Here is a 16,316-nt window from a genome sequence, read left to right as displayed (position 1 = left end):
GATGGGTGGTGGGAAATGCAGAGGAGCTGGTCTGTGAGGAAGACAAGTTTGGCTTAGGATAAGGATTGGGAAACTATAGCATGTCAGCCTCTGGCCTGTTTCTGTAGAGCCTGTGACTAAGAATTGCTTTTATCTTTGTTAAAACAAAGAAGCATATGTGACAGAGGGCATTCACCAAGCCTCAAATATGCGCACCCTAGCTCTTTCCAGAAGTTTGCCATCCTGGTTTAGAGCACATTGTCTGGGTGTGAACGGGGCCTCTCAGGACGTGGTTGACGTCAGCCAGGGAGAGAAATGGGACCTGAGGCAGCAGCGGCAGCCCTGAGCATCCTCCTCACGGCTAGGGGTCAAGTCAGAGGACCCAGCAAGAGGGTACCAGAGCCACCTGGCATGAACTGGCAAGGAGCAACAGAGGGACAGGCAAGGAAGAGGAGGAGATTCCAGAGGCCTAAGAAGGGGGTTTCACAAGGAGCTTTCGGTGCAGCCCCAGGAGTCAGGGTGCAGCGAGATGGGGAGAAGCTGAATGTTTGGCCACAAGCGAGGGGGGTGATTTTTAAGAGAAGAGCTTCTATAGAGTGATAGGCACAGAATCTAGATGGCATGTGCTTACACAGGGTAGGTAGTAGTCACTGGTGCTAGATCGTTATTGTTAAAATAAAGCAAGAAACTGGGCAGATGCAAGTGACTGCAAGGTCAGCCAAAGGCATTGTCAAGACAGGGATGGTCAGAGCATTTGTGAAGCTGTGAGATTCAAGCCACAGGACACGGGAAACCAGCATCTTTGGTTTGGAGGAGTGGAAGGAGTGGGTTCTGAGCAGGGGTGGAGGGGTTGTTTGATGGAAAAGGAGGAGGAGAGTGACTTAGGAAATTCTCGACCGTGGCTCAGCTGATGTCCTTGTGAAATGGGAGGTGAGGGCATGTGCAGAGGAGGGGAGCAGAAGGGGGCTGCCTGGAACAGGCGCTTGGTGGGATGCCAGCTAGGGGTACTGCAAAATCTGTGAGGTGAACACAGAATCCTTGTGTGCAGCAGGTACCATCTGGAGGCGCAGGTACCACCTGGAGGCCCAAGTCCCAATGTCTTCCTTCTTCTTGCATCCTGTTTTAACAGAAGCAGAGAAGGTGGACTTTGGGCCTGAGATAAGCCTGGGGATTGGGACAGGCAGCACGGTTCACGGGGGGTCGGGGGTGGTTGTAGAAGCACCAGTGTTGTCTGGTCTCATCCAAGCAGGAGATAGAGCTGTGATCCTGAATGAGCTCTGAGGGACTGGACAAATTTTGGAGCTTTGAAAGAGCCCCTTTCCCCTCCTCTGTCGAACCGCGGCCTCAGAAAATGGGAGGGAAAAGAGCAGCACACAGAGCTGAAGGATGCGGTGTCAGTTTCTTCTTCAGCGGAGACGCACTCACTGTCCGGAAACCAGTATTACCTGACAGCAGCAAATTAGTAGCCTGTGCTGCTGCTGCCATTGCGTGTTGAGTCCGAGGGTTTATTTATTTAGCCAATGAGTGGGGTCTTTCAGGGTCTGTGTGACGGGTACTGATCTTTGTCATCATCTGACTCAAGTTTAGCCCTGGCATATGTGGAATTAACATGTGCAGTCTGCCAGACATCCTATGGGTGTGAGGAAGCCTGTGACACAAATATGATGACCTACTGTGTGACAGGCATTGTAGGGACAGAAAAGTGATGGAGAAATCCCAAGTGTGATTACGTCAGTGGAAAGATTATGTAGTCTAAATTTATGACCCAACTGATGAATTAAGTCCTTAGATGAATTTCTCAAAGGCGACGTTATTTTTAGTTATTTTTGTTCCTTTTCTGTCCCTCTCCACCCCTACATCTTTTATGTCATTGCTGTGGTCTGAATGTTCGGATCCTCCCCCAAATTCCTGTGTTGAAATCCTGCCCCCTAAGGTGATGGTGTGAGGAAATGGGACCTTTGGTGGGCAATTAGGTCGTGAGGGAGGGGCCTTTATGAGTGGGATTAGCACCCTCATCAGAGAAACTTCTGAGAGCTCCCTCGCTCCTTCCACCACGTGTGGACACAGCAAGAAGGTGCCACCAGTGAGAAAGTGGACCCTCACTAGACATGAAATCTGCCAGCACCTTTATCTTGGACTTCCCAGCCTCCAGAGCAGAAATAAAGTTTCCATGGTTTATAAGCCACGTCGTCTTTGGTACTAACCTGTTAGAGCAGCCCAAACAGACCAAGGCAATCATCGACTCATATGGGGCTAGGGACCTTATCTTTTGCACGCTCAAGAAATCCAGTTCCACCTCAGTGCTTATTATGGGTTCTACACACAGTGTGCATTCTAAGATAATGGGCCTTGTATTTTCTAGGATTACAGAACATCCAGGCAACCCACACTTTTAGAAAAACCAGCCTGCCTTTTACTTGTCAGTAAAGGTAGGAGGTTTATTAGTTTGTTTAGCAGCCCGCTGCCTCTCTTCCTTTTGAGGTTTAATCAGGGTGGTTCACAGATGTTCTGAATACCAATTTAGTAACACCAGATATTCTCCAAACCTAAGTTTCACTTGGAATTGCCTTTTAGTCATACTTTGGGATAAACAGACACTTAAAGGATGATGGGCTGCCTCTGTACATCAGCTGTTTTAAGTGGACAGCCCCAATAGGGTTTCACTGCACTTGAATTAGAGTACAGTAAGTCACCTGGTTAACGAGCACTCCATTGGTTTGGAGCCCAGGGAATCGGCATAGGGACTAAGTTGTAGTTTCCTTTGTATTTTCTAAGCACATCCAAAGAAATTAATTGTGCATGATGGGAACCAAGACTTAAATAGAAGATGTTTTCAAGTGGCATGAGGCATTTCAGAAGCCCTCATTTACACAGTGTAACACTAATGTGCTATTGATGTCATTCCTACCTTTTTAAAACCAGTCCCCAAATGATCTCAGATAGACAGCATTTCATGAGCCTAGTTGCTGTAAATACAGGTTGAGTATCCCTAACCTGGAAATCCAAAATGCTTCAAAATCTAAAACTTTTTGAGCATTGACGATGGTGCGCAAAGGAAATGCTCATTGGAGCATTTCAGATTTTAGACTTTCGGATTAGGGATGCTAAACTGGCAAGTATAATGCAAATATTCCAAAATCCAAACATATCCACAATTGGAAACACTTCTGATCCCAAGTATTTCAGGTAAGGTATACTCAACCTGTATTTAGAAGTCAGAAAACCATACCTTTTAAAAGAAATAGTTTGTAATTCACCGTTGTCTTTTCCATAATGTAGGTACTCACCCCTACCATTAATTCACCTTCAAGTGAATTAATGACACTTCGCTGTTTCACTATGCTTGGGTGCCCCTGACCTTTTATATCATAGGATATTGGCAAATAAGTCACATCCTAGAAATATAGGTATAGTGGATTCTAGGCCCTTTTGTGTCCAGAAAGCTGTGTGAGCCTGGAGAAGAGAGTTATGTATCAGGTTCCTGAGAATGAATGAAAATGTGGCTGGTAGTCATTGTGTTCCCTTGCAGAAAATCTCTTACAATTTAAAGGAATTTATATTTGCACAGAAACACTCAGAAACGTGACTTTGTTAGCTGGTTTTTTTTTTTAAAGTAATTTTTAGGCTGATCTTTCAGTTGAAAATATTTAATTACTGGAGTTTGTTTTCCCTTTCCTGTTGTGGTTCATGAATTTTGCAGCCACCTCCTTTTCTTGACTAATTACACTGAGCAGTTGTCTGTTGCTACAACTTCTGCCAAACAGCTGTTATTGTTGGGTGGTGAAAGAACACTAGTCACAAAAATTTGTTATATCCTAAGATATAAAATAAATAAGTAAAATAAAAGAGAGCCCAGTTGGCCTGCTGTTTTCATCCCTAGGCGTGGGTCTGATATTTACCCCCACGAGAGCAAGTGTTCTGATTCTGAACAGCCGTTCATTGATGCCCTGACAGTGTGCAGTGTAAATGTGTTTTCTCTTTTGGGGGCCACCAGTCCTGTCACACCCTCTGCACTCGCTGAGCTTCTTGACCTGCTGGACAGCAGAACGATTTCTTCATCAGCAGCTAAACAGGTATGTCCACACTCCCGACAGCTTCTGACTGTGCCACTGTCCCAAGAAATATTTTCTGTGACACCCAAATGCCATCACTGAGTGACTTTCATCATGGAAGTATTAAATGCTAGTAGTAATGTTTTTAATGCTGAAAGGTAGAAACATTTTATTTAGCAAGGATATGAAGCCAATATGTGCAATGCAGGCAGTTTGCTTCTCGTCATCATCGCTAACCTGGGGAAATAGTTATTGTCTGGTCTTGCCCTGAACATCTCCGCCTGACATGTCTCCCCTAGCCCTTTTACACCTGAGAACTTTCCCTCGTGCCCAAGGCAGCCTCACCTCAGCTCTCAGCCTGCTGGGGCTCTTCCCCCGCCCCCACACCGCCTCCCAGCCAGTCCCAGGGCTCCCTTGTCCCTGCTGCATGGTTGCCCTTGGAGAGTCTGTCCTCAGCAAGGAGGGTGAAGTCAGACTGTGCACTTTGTAGATAAAATGTTACAGACATGCCCAGTGTGTGAAAACTCAGAAAAATGCATCATCCTAAGCAGGCTTTTGTCTGTCTGTACCTCTGCGTAAGTGCTGGGCGGGTGAAAGACTCGTGGAATTCAGAAAATTCTTACAAATGCATACCCAGAAGGCCGGGCACAGTGGCTCATGCCTGTAATCCCAGCACTTTGGGAGGCTGAGGTGGGTGGATCACAAGGTCAGGAGTTTTGAGACCAGCCTGGTCAACATGGCAAAACCCCGTCTCTACTAAAAATACAAAAATTAGCTGAGTGTGGTGGCAGGCACCTGTAATCCCAGTTACTTGGGAGGCTGATACAGGAGAATCGCTTCAACTAGGGAGGTGGAGGTTGCAGTGAGCCAAGATCATTGCGCCACTGCACTCCAGCCTGAGTGAAGAGCGAGACTCTGTCTCGAAAAACAAAAACAAAAACAAAAAAACACATAACCAGAAAGATCAAGAACACCAAGGCAGCTGCCTCATCTCAGCTTCAGAGATCGCAGCTGTCAATGCTTCAGCCAGAAGTTTAATGTTATTTTAATGGTGCCTTTTGCATGTAACCTTTATTTGAACTGACAGTAGTAGCAGGTTACAAAGGGAGGCTTGGGGAAAGTGGCTGCTTTGGGATAATTATGAGGCACCATAGCGCGTGCACCGGGCTGGGTGCTGTGGAACTGGAGACAGGAGTAATAAAAGCTCTGTTTACCCACCTCGAGTTAGGCTGTCAACTACAGGGACCTCACCGTGTTTGGGAAAGGCTCTTGCTTGTCTGGATGTCAGGGGAATACAAATGTTTATGACAATGCTCAGCAGTTGCAGGAAGATTAGATGGCCTGAGGGCAGAAAAAAACACTATATATATATATATATATATATATATATATATATATAATTTTTTTTTTTTTTTTAAGAGAAGAGCTTCTGTAGAGTGATAGGCACAGAATCCAGATGGCATGTGCTTACACAGGGTAGGTAGTAGCCACTGGTGCTAGATCGTTATTGTTAAAATAAGGCAAGAAACTACATATATATAGAAGAACACATGAATTATTGTACATGAAATGAAAGAAGGGAAAAACCTTCCCCTTTTCCTACTCATCCTGCCCCACAACACAACAGAACAAAACACCTAGTGCGGTGAATAAGATAGTTCCAGTAAGAAGAAATGGAAAATGTTGGAAGACGCTGACAGCTGGGTTCAGATGTAGGGACGCTTTTAGATTTTATCAGCTTCCAGCATGTTTAAAGGAGGTGGCTTCTGTGAGGCAGTCAAGCGAAAATACAAGCCTGGCTAGAAAGGTGTCTAGTGTGTGTTGCTTAAGGGGGTTCCCGTTATGTATCATTGCCTTGGGGTTTTTTTTGTTTTTCTACCTTTTGTTTTCTGTTTTTAGGAAATTACTGATTTTCTGGGGGAAAGTAATATATGTTGATTAAAAAATATAAGTAATGTAGAAAAACAAAGATTCTCAGGTTCTACCACCTTGAAATAACTACCTTTAATATTAGATGAACATCATGAAGGAAGAAGGGGGAGGAGGGAGGAAGGAAGGATAGCAATAAAGACTTTCAAAAACTGGCCGGGCGCGGTGGCTCACGCTTGTAATCCCAGCACTTTGGGAGGCCGAGGCGGGCGGATCACGAGGTCAGGAGATCGAGACCACCGTGAAACCCCGTCTCTACTAAAAATACAAAAAATTAGCCGGGCGTGGTGGCGGGTGCCTGTAGTCCCAGCTACTCGGAGAGGCTGAGGCAGGAGAATGGTGTGAACCCGGGAGGCAGAGCTTGCAGTGAGCCGAGATCGCGCCACTGCACTCCAGCCTGGGTGACAGAGCGAGACTCCGTCTCAAAAAAAAAAAAAAAAAAAGACTTTCAAAAACTGAAGTTATGGCGTACTTTTTTTTAGTTTATTTCTTATTATTTATTATATAGTGTCCTGAACATTTTATCTGGATATTTTATGTATTTATTGACTTTGTATTATTTATTTATTTTTATTTTATCTGGACATTTTATGAAAATTACATCTGTGTTGTGGCACGCATCAGTCCTTCACCCCTTTTTAGGGCTAAATGGGGCTGCTTGTCTGCTGAGCCCCTCCACCATTGTATGGACACAGTCCATTTTGTCTGTCCATTCGTCAGTTGATGGACATTTGAGTTGTTTCCACATTTTGGCTATTAGGAATAATGCAGCCTTAAACATTCATGTACAAGTTTTTGCACATAGGCTGGGTGTATACCTATAGGAATGGAATTTCTGGGTCATATGGTAATGCTGTGTTTCATTCATATAATGAGGAAGTGCCAGACTGTATTCTAAAATGGCCACACCATCTTACAGTCTCACCTGCGTGTGCCAGGTTCCAGTTGCTCCATGTCCTCACCAGCACTTGTTATTGTCCATCTTTTTGATTCTATAGCCATCCTAGTGGGTGTGAAGTCGTATCAGGGAGGATTTGATTTGTATTTCCATAATCTGTTGAGAATATTTTTGTATCTTATAGTGTACTTTTTTAAAAAAGAAAAAATGTGTTACAGATATTTTTTTCCAAATTTAATAGAAGAGTCCAAGCATGGCTTGGGTTTTAGAAAGCTGTGAGCCAGAACAGAGACTCTCTGATCCTACTGGTTATTAGTATTGCCTCTGGCAGAACTGGAAGAGGCTCCATTAAGTGATTAGATAGATGACCAGGGGATAAGGAAGAAAGGTGACTGAGTGACTGACTCCTAGGGATGACAGACACACAGAAAGAAGAATGCTGTCCTGAGAGCAGAATTCCAAATTCCAAAGAACCTCCCACTTTGTACTCTAATTGGTTATGAATCTGCCTGTGTCTCACCCACTTCCTTGTGCATTATCTTCATTCCTTCTGCCTTTCACTGCACCCTCCTCCCAGGTGTCCTGTCAGTGCTCCCGACATTTACAAACCTCATCCCTTCAGCACCCCAGAGCCAGGGGAGTTAAGAGGTTGCTGCCACAAAGCAGCCCTGTTCTTCAGAATCAGAAATAGAAGCTGGGAAATTATATATCATCATGAGCAGTTATCTCCTGGGAACTGTAGACAAAAGCATCCCGTGTGCCCCTCACAAGACCCAGGCTGTGTATTGAAATGGCAGGTGGCACCCCGTCTCCTCCCCTCACTAAAGACAGGGTCAGCGTGGACACATCAGACTCCCAAACTGTCAGAGTTACAGCTAACTTGAAAACAGCCTCCCAGGATTCCCAAGCCTCTTGTGACTCGCCCTTGATGTTGTCCAGACAGCTGGTCAGTCATGGTTCAAGGGAAATCATATGGGGTGTAGGTGTACGAAAGAGATCCTTCGTACCCATCTGGAAACATGCAGATGATCCACCATCCCCTGAGGATCATCCAGTTAACGTTTCTGGAATTGGGTGCCGCAGAGATGGAAATCGCGTTTAACACACAAGCGTTCCATAATAACCAATCTCTTGTCTACTTTGTGGTCTGCTTTAAAGAGAAATCGCCAAAAACCTTTTAATGTACGAAATGTTATATATCATGCACCAAAGCTGTATTACAAATGACTAGATGTCTTTTTCTCTCTTTTAGTGCTTCAGTTATCTGGACAGTTTACTGGGCCCCGCTTTCTTACGGGCTTGGGTTGATGTTTGTGCCTTTCTAGAAAAGTAACCTCTCACAATACTTGCCTTTGACCAAAAAGGGGACTCCCTTCTCTGTAACTGTCACAGCTCCCTCCCTGCCATGTCCCTTGAACAGGTCTTTCCTCCATATCCTGACCTTGGAAACCCAGGACAGGCAAGGAGAGGTTAGAGGCTTGTGTGCTTTCCTTCAAGATACTTCAAAAATAGCTTTAGCTAGAAACGGGTGGCAGTTAAGAGGGTGTGTAAATTCAGTCCTCAGGGAACCAAAGGCCGAGTCTCTGCCCCATGTGTCAGAGCCGGCTCCAGTGTCTGTGTGTGATGGGGAGTTCCCAGCTTGCATTACCCAGTACTCCTGGTCGGCCATTTATTAACACAGAGGACCAGTACTGTGCTAGAAATTCCTTGTTACGTCTGTTTGTCTTGGGTAGGCAGCAGCAGGGCCTGGGAGCTGCGCTCCTGGCTGGAAACAGTTGCACTTGGATATCACTTCTCAGGGTGTGATTAAACACAGACAAAAGCTGAGGATTTATGCTGCAGCACAGGGCTGGGCAGCCACAGAGGCCACTCGGAGCGTCAAGAGGGCCAGGAGCAGGAGAGTCTGGCCTGGAGACAGGGCTGCGCCACTACCACCCAGTGGCTCTCACCCTCCTGGACTCCAGCCAGGAGTGCACAATCCTTGTCTTAAATAGGACTGAGCAGAGGATGGGACAACCTGTATCTGTTGTATAAGCCTAGGGGGCTGGGGACTGGGGGCCTCGACTGTCATGGCCACTGCACTAATTTGTGGAGTTACCTAACATTATGTATTCTAACTCTGGGAGGAAAGGACATTTCAGCCACCGGGCTCCCATGTGTTTCAGGAGGTTGCTGAAGTTTCTCTAGCATCACTGCTTGGTACCACCCCGCCTGGCCCTCCTTCTGGGGGAGCAGCCAGCCTCTGCGTTTGAAGGTATCTGTCCTAGAGGTGCACTGCTTCTCCTTGTGAATGGTGTGATTGGAAGTGATCCCCAGCCACTCCGCCACTCCGCCCAGGCAAATCCAGCCAGCATTCGAGCTGTGGGTCCCGTCAGGCAGAGGCTGGCTCGCTGGCCAGCCTGCTCAGGGTCTGCCGTGTGCTTCCCGCCGCAGCAGCTACCACAGGCGCAGAGAAATCGCTCCCTGGTCTGTGTCTGCAGAGGCAGACCCAGGAGCGGCCCCGCCTACTTCCAGGCACAGGCTGCTTGTCCGCCTGGTTTTCCTGGAGGGAACTGCTGTGTAGATTTTTCATGAGCAAGTCCTTACAGGTGGTTTCTGTTTTGAGCCAGGTTTTCAGCTAGGAGCTTTTTTGGGAGTCTGTGCAGATGAACAAAATCAATACTGGTCAAAGTCTAGATATCTACGAGGAGGGGATAATTAAATTATGATAAATACATCTGATGGATACTAGATCTTTTTATTAAGAAAGTACTTCTGGCCGGGCGCGGTGGCTCACGCTTGTAATCCCAGCACTTTGGGAGGCCGAGGCGGGCGGATCACGAGGTCAGGAGATCGAGACCACGGTGAAACCCCGTCTCTACTAAAAATACAAAAAAAATTAGCCGGGCATGGTGGCGGGCGCCTGTAGTCCCAGCTACTCGGAGAGGCTGAGGCAGGAGAATGGTGTGAATCTGGGAGACGGAGCTTGCAGTGAGCCGAGATTGTGCCACTGCACTCCAGCCTGGGCGACAGAGCAAGACTCCATCTCAAAAAAAAAAAAAAAAAGTACTTCTGTGATAAATGATAAAAGATAAAAAGCAGGACACAAACTGAATATACGTTATGATCACAAGTATGTTAATAAAACAAAGGAAAAGATGGGGAGAAAAAACACCGAAATATTAACATTGGTTTTCTTGAGAAAATGGGAATTCCGGTGATCTACTTTGATCTCTCCTGTATTTCCTTATATTTTCTGCAGTGAATGTGTATTAACTTTTATCATTAGAAAATGATTTTTAAAATGTAAGTCCTAGTTCAAAAAATAAACGTGTCAGAGAAAGGGGGCAGACGGACTCTTCAGACTTACAGGGCAGCTCCGTGGAACGCCATCCAGGTCCCCAGTGCTTCTGCTGCCAGTACTCCACTGATAAGCATGTTGAGAGTGAGGAAGTTTCTTCCTGCTTCTGTGCCCACCTTCTCCCAGCTTCTGTGCCCACCTTCTCCCAGTGGTTTCCTCATTGTCAGCCACGTACATATCTGCTGAATTGAGTTGGAGGCATGTGCGTTCTGTATTTTTCTAAGAGCAGGGCCAGGCTTTTCCTGAGCAGTCAGGCAATGGCAGAGGGGTGCCCTGTAGGGAGCTTACCCAGGACCTGCCAAGCACACCTCCTTGGCCACAGTCACAGCGCACATTCTGAGGCACCAGGCTGAAGGTGCAGTGCCTGTCCCAGCAGTGATAAGTATTTGTGGTTTGTTTTGATTCAGATTGGGGAAGACTTTGAGCCCTGCTGAGACTCAGAGCATCTCCCTTTTATTTGCTTTGCTGTTCGTGCTAATTATGGAAGAGCTCTGTTTTTCCAGGAGGAATGGCTCCTGGTTGGCCCATTCTCAGCCACCAAGGTAACAGGGAATGTTAAGTGTTCAGTCATGACTGTGGGCTGGATGGACGGAGGTGGCGCCGGCGGGAGACCAACAGAGGAAGCCCTCTTCCCCGCCCCCAATTCCTGCTTTCACTAGAAGACAAGGAATGAGGAAAACAGCTACCCTAGGAAATGCCTTCCTTGGAAATGGTTTCCTTTTTCTCGGGTTTGATGAGTTTGGGGATTTGTTGTCATTTTTTAAGTAAAAAAATACACTAACCATTAGCGTTCATTATCCTACTCTGATTTGGGTCCGGCTCTACCTGTAGGAGATGAATGTGGTAGGCCAGGCGGCCCCTGTGGATTCTAATTTATGTTTTCAGTTGTTTGCCATTTTGTGTTTTCATTACGGGGCTACTTTCCTGCCCCCCTAAAGTCATCTTTCCCAGCATGCTGTTTCTGGACTTTATTTAGTACCGTGGTTACCTCCTGCAGGCTGTGTGGCCCCATCCTTCACCAAAATGTCACCTCAATTAATTCAGCGGCCATGAAACAGATCCATCACTGGCCCTCTGACTCCCGTCAGCAGGCACCCATGAGTGATGGGCATCTCCACACCTCCCGCGGCCCCCCCTCCCGTGTGGAGTCAGCCAGGCAGGACTCACCATCCCTCTGGGCACGGGGGCACCTGGCTGGCCCGAGTCCTCTCACACCCTATGCTGAGGGAGACTTCAGCCTCAGGAGGAGACCCCGGGTGCATTCATTCCACCTAGCTGGCCTTGTTCCCCAGCCCTGTACTCAGGGATGCCTCAGGAGAGCCAAGGCCCTGGCAGGGCAGCCAGGTGCCCTTTCCCTTCGGGCCAGGCTCAGGCAGTGGGGTCTTAATTGAATCTGCTCATTCCTGCCCCGGCTCCGCACAGCACAGCAGGGCAAATGGAGCTGGCAGAAGAGCTGACTTCTCATTTCTCTTTCCTCTCCCTTCTCTGGCCCATAGGTGTTTGAGGAACTGTGGAAGAGGGAAGGCAAGACTCCAAGGCAGATTGTTTCAGAAAAGCAGCTTGAACTGATGCAGGACCAGGGGGTACTGGAGCAGCTCTGCCACTCAGTGATGGAGGCCCATCCTCAAGTGGTGACTATCTCGGGCAGGGGAGAGGGCCAGAGCCAGCCCCAGGACATGCCCAAGAGCCTCGCCATCGCTCCCTGTGGCAGCACAGAGGCTCTTCCTAAGAATGGCTGGCCCAGTTTCATCAACAATTCCCTCATTGTCATCTTTTTAGTTAAGGTCAGAAGAGATGAAATAGGTGGATATTGGAAAAACACAACTTTTCCTATAAGGAGGATGCCACCCCTGGAGTTTATTCTCCGTGGAGGGGTAGTTTAAAAGGGTGTCAGCAAGCTCACGAAATCCAAGCTGTGACCTCTCAGGCGTGTCACCCTCTCCCAGGGTTGGCATTTTGAATCTGTTGTGGTTAGCGCTACTTCCTAAGGACCTCCCAGTAAAGAACCAGCAGGTGTGCCTGCAGAGCAGGGAGAGTACAGGAACTTCAGCTTCGTGCTTCTAAGAGGTGGGAAGACAGGCAGAAGGGAAAAGTATTTATAAATTGTGGAGAAAATCCCTGACAGGAGCGTGGCTGAAAACCAGGTCATTTTTTGTTCTTAGCATAGCACAAGACATAAAAGCTAAAACGAGTGGCATCCCTCCCTCCCCAAGTCTAATCATATTGTCTAGAGATATTTTTCAGTGGGGAAAAAAATTGTCAGCATCTTTTTCAGAGTAATACCCACCCACCCATCAGCTTGCCGGGGACACTCACAGCTCTGTAAAGAGCTCTCGATAAGGAAAATTAGCCTTCACCGGGCCTCCACCGCCTCGTCTTCCTGCCTCATCTGTGGTGACTGATAAAGACATGCTAGTAGTTTCGGGCTTGTTCTGTGGCACCCGAGTGCAGATCTTCATGTCATTACCCTTGGAGACGCTGCAGAGCAGGAGGTTGCGTGGTGGCCCTAACAGTCAGTGGCTATTTGATAGGAATTCAGCGCCTCCTGGCTTCCTCACTCCCCCTGCCCACACAGCACACTCCCCTCGCCCAGCGCTCTGGAAGACTCGGCTTTCTGATAAAGGGATCTTCTTGGTGGGGAGCAGGGGGAGAAGGAAAGCCGCACATTTCAGCAGAACGTCACTTGGGAATGAGAGAGGTGTCCTCACTGATTAGACGCAGTGATTCATCTCAGAAAGATTATCCCTCCCCAGACTAAGTGTCCTCGGTCGCTGTGGCGTCCCAGAGGAGAGGGCCCTGGCTCCCACGTGCCAGCTACTCTGGCTTTTGGCAATCACTTCTTGCACATTTTAATCAGAAAGCTGAGTAGCAAAAATCTCCTTTAACAGGAGCCTAGAAACCTACTCAGAAGTTAGGCCCCTCCCCTTTTTCTGTTCTTCATTTTATGTCTAATACTAGTGGAAATAAGCGGAATTTAATTTTCAGTAAACTTAAGCCTTAGTTTGGGATTTGGGGGCATGAGTCTCTTCATTTTCTCCTCTTAAGTAATTTCTGTCTTTCTAGGTAATGGATGTGAAGAAGGGAAACCCCAGAGCTGTGAATAAACTGATTGGGTTGGTCCGGAAAGCGACACAAAGCCGAGCAGATCCAGTCATGATAAAGGAGCTTCTGGAGAAGAAGCTGTCATTGTGAGATGTTTGGGGTCCCCTTGCCCAAGGGAGAACAGTGCAGCCTGACTGGGAACAGGATCCCGTGAAAGCTGATGCCCATGTGCCCTGAGAGCTGCCTCTCAGTCCCTGTCCCAAGCCACAGCTATGGCGTTAATGTCATCAGTGTTCTCACCCTCTGGGCCCTGTGCCTGGAGGTGCCTCCACAGCAGACCAGCAGCCACCCCACCTGCTTCGTCCACATCAGGAGGGTCCAGTCATGGCTGCAGCAGTGGTTAAGGAGTAACACCTTCTTGTATTAAGGAATTTTAAACTAAATAAAATGTGTGTTAGAGATACTGTTACCCATTCTAAGAAAACTTTTCATTCTGCAGTTCCTTCAACAAATATTTTTGAGCAACTCCTAAGGGCCAGCCATTGTTTTTTTTTTTTTTTATTATTATACTTTAGGTTTTAGGGTACATGTGCACAATGTGCAGGTTTGTTACATATGTATCCATGTGCCATGTTGGTGTGATGCACCCATTAACTCCTCATTTAGCATTACGTATATCTCCTAATGCTGTCCCTCCCCCCTCCCCACAACAGTCCCCGGAGTGTGATGTTCCCCTTCCTGTGTCCATGTGTTCTCATTGTTCAATTCCCACCTATGAGTGAGAACATGCGGTGTTTGGTTTTTTGTCCTTGCGATAGTTTACTGAGAATGATGTTTTCCAGTTTCATCCATGTCCCTACAAAGGATATGAACTCATCATTTTTTATGGCTGCGTAGTATTCCATGGTGTATATGTGCCACATTTTCTTAATCCAGTCTATTGTTGTTGGACATTTGGGTTGGTTCCAAGTCTTTGCTATTGTGAATAGTGCCGCAGTAAACATATGTGTGCATGTGTCTTTACAGCAGCATGATTTATAGTCCTTTGGGTATATACCCAGTAATGGGATGGCTGGGTCAAACGGTATTTCTAGTTGTAGATCCCTGAGGAATCGCCACACTGACTTCCACAATGGTTGAACTAGTTTACAGTCCCACCAACAGTGTAAAAGTGTTCCTATTTCTCCACATCCTCTCCAGCACCTGTTGTTTCCTGACTTTTGAATGATGGCCATTCTAACTGGTGTGAGATAGTATCTCATGTGGTTTTGATTTGCATTTCTCTGATGGCCAGTGATGATGAGCATTTCTTCATGTGTTTTTTGGCTGCATAACTGTCTTCTTTTGAGAAGTGTCTGTTCATGTCCTTTGCCCACTTTTTGATGGGGTTGTTTGTTTTTTTCTTGTAAATTTGTTTGAGTTCATTGTAGATTCTGGATATTAGCCCTTTGTCAGATGAGTAGGTTGCAAAAATTTTCTCCCATTCTGTAGGTTGCCTGTTCACTCTGGTGGTAGTTTCTTTTGCTGTGCAGAAGCTCTTTAGTTTAATTAGATCCCATTTGTCAATTTTGGCTTTTGTTGCCATTGCTTTTGGTGTTTTAGACATGAAGTCCTTGCCCACGCCTATGTCCTGAATGGTATTGCCTAGGTTTTCTTGTAGGATTTTAATGGTTTTAGGTCTAACATTTAAGTCTTTAATCCATCTTGAATTAATTTTTGTATAAGGTGTAAAGAAGGGATCCAGTTTCAGCTTTCTACATATGGCTAGCCAGTTTTCCCAGCACCATTTATTAAATAGGGAATCCTTTCCCCATTTCTTGTTTTTGTCAGGTTTGTCAAAGATCAGATAGTTGTAGATATGCGGCATCATTTCTGAGGACTCTGTTCTGTTCCATTGATCTATGTCTCTGTTGTGGTACCAGTACCATGCTGTTTTGGTTACTGTAGCCTTGTAGTATAGTTTAAAGTCAGGTAGCGTGATGCCTCCAGCTTTGTTCTTTTGGCTTAGGATTGACTTGGCAATGCGGGCTCTTTTTTGGTTCCATATGAACTTTAAAGTAGTTTTTTCCAATTCTGTGAAGAAAGTCATTGGTAGCTTGATGGGGATGGCATTGAATCTATAAATTACCTTGGGCAGTATGGCCATTTTCACGATATTGATTCTTCCAACCCATGAGCATGGAATGTTCTTCCATTTGTTTGTATCCTCTTTTATTTCATTGAGCAGTGGTTTGTAGTTCTCCTTGAAGAGGTCCTTCACATCCCTTGTAAGTTGGATTCCTAGGTATTTTATTCTCTTTGAAGCAATTGTGAATGGGAGTTCACTCATGATTTGGTTCTCTGTTTGTCTGTGATTGGTGTACAAGAATGCTTGTGATTTTTGTACATTGATTTTGTATCCTGAGACTTTGCTGAAGTTGCTAATCAGCTTAAGGAGATTTTGGGCTGAGACAATGGGGTTTTCTAGATATACAATCAATCAATCATGTCATCTGCAAACAGGGACAATTTGACTTCCTCTTTTCCTAATTGAATACCTTTTATTTCCTTCTCCTGCCTGATTGCTCTGGCCAGAACTTCCAGCACTATGTTGAATAGGAGTGGTGAGAGAGGGCATCCCTGTCTTGTGCCAGTTTTCAAAGGGAATGCTTCCAGTTTTTGCCCATTCAGTATGATATTGGCTGTGGGTTTGTCATAGATAGCTCTTATTATTTTGAGATACGTCCCATCAATACCTAATTTATTGAGAGTTTCTAGCATGAAGGGTTGTTGAATTTTGTCAAAGGCCTTTTCTGCATCTGTTGAGATAATCATGTGGTTTTTGTCTTTGGTTCTGTTTATATGCTGGATTACATTTATTGATTTGCGTATATTGAACCAGCCTTGCATCCCAGGGATGAAGCCCACTTGATCATGGTGGATAAGCTTTTTGATGTGCTGCTGGATTCGGTTTGCCAGTATTTTATTGAGGATTTTTGCCTCAATGTTCATCAAGGATATTGGTCTGAAATTCTCTTTTTTGGTTGTGTCTCTGCCAGGCTTTGGTATCAGGGTGATGCTGGCTTCATAAAATGTG

The 16,316-nt window shown here is 46.1% G+C and overlaps 1 protein-coding gene and 1 long non-coding RNA gene across 9 annotated transcripts in view; one reads left to right on the top strand and one right to left on the bottom strand.

Annotated features, from left to right (window-relative positions):
• GATB (glutamyl-tRNA amidotransferase subunit B) overlaps positions 1-13,709 on the top strand; it is an 81,790-nt gene extending 68,081 nt beyond the window's left edge. For 4 of the 8 annotated variants that reach the window (XM_055276121.2, XM_055276120.2, XM_055276124.2 and 1 more), the window contains 3 exons: positions 3,974-4,052; positions 11,695-11,829; positions 13,262-13,709. In XM_055276121.2, the coding sequence (XP_055132096.1) occupies positions 3,974-4,052; positions 11,695-11,829; positions 13,262-13,390 (343 nt within the window). In that variant the 3' untranslated portion in view covers positions 13,391-13,709. Of the gene's footprint in view, positions 1-3,973; positions 4,053-11,694; positions 11,983-13,261 lie in introns of all 8 variants that reach the window. The other 4 variants (XM_063638270.1, XM_063638271.1, XR_008657270.2 and 1 more) reach the window with 3 other exon arrangements.
• On the bottom strand, positions 4,049-7,270 carry LOC129481138 (uncharacterized). Its single transcript, XR_008657271.2, has 3 exons — positions 6,886-7,270; positions 5,250-5,372; positions 4,049-4,182 (listed from the first exon to the last, which is right to left on the bottom strand). It is a non-coding gene; the product is annotated as an uncharacterized lncRNA (long non-coding RNA).
• Positions 13,710-16,316: the final 2,607 nt, after the last annotated feature.

This window comes from Symphalangus syndactylus, chromosome 4 (assembly GCF_028878055.3).
Source record: "Symphalangus syndactylus isolate Jambi chromosome 4, NHGRI_mSymSyn1-v2.1_pri, whole genome shotgun sequence".
NCBI lineage: Eukaryota > Metazoa > Chordata > Mammalia > Primates > Hylobatidae > Symphalangus > Symphalangus syndactylus.
The sequence above is the reverse complement of the archived record's forward strand: the minus strand, read 5'-3'. Positions and strand labels throughout refer to the sequence as shown.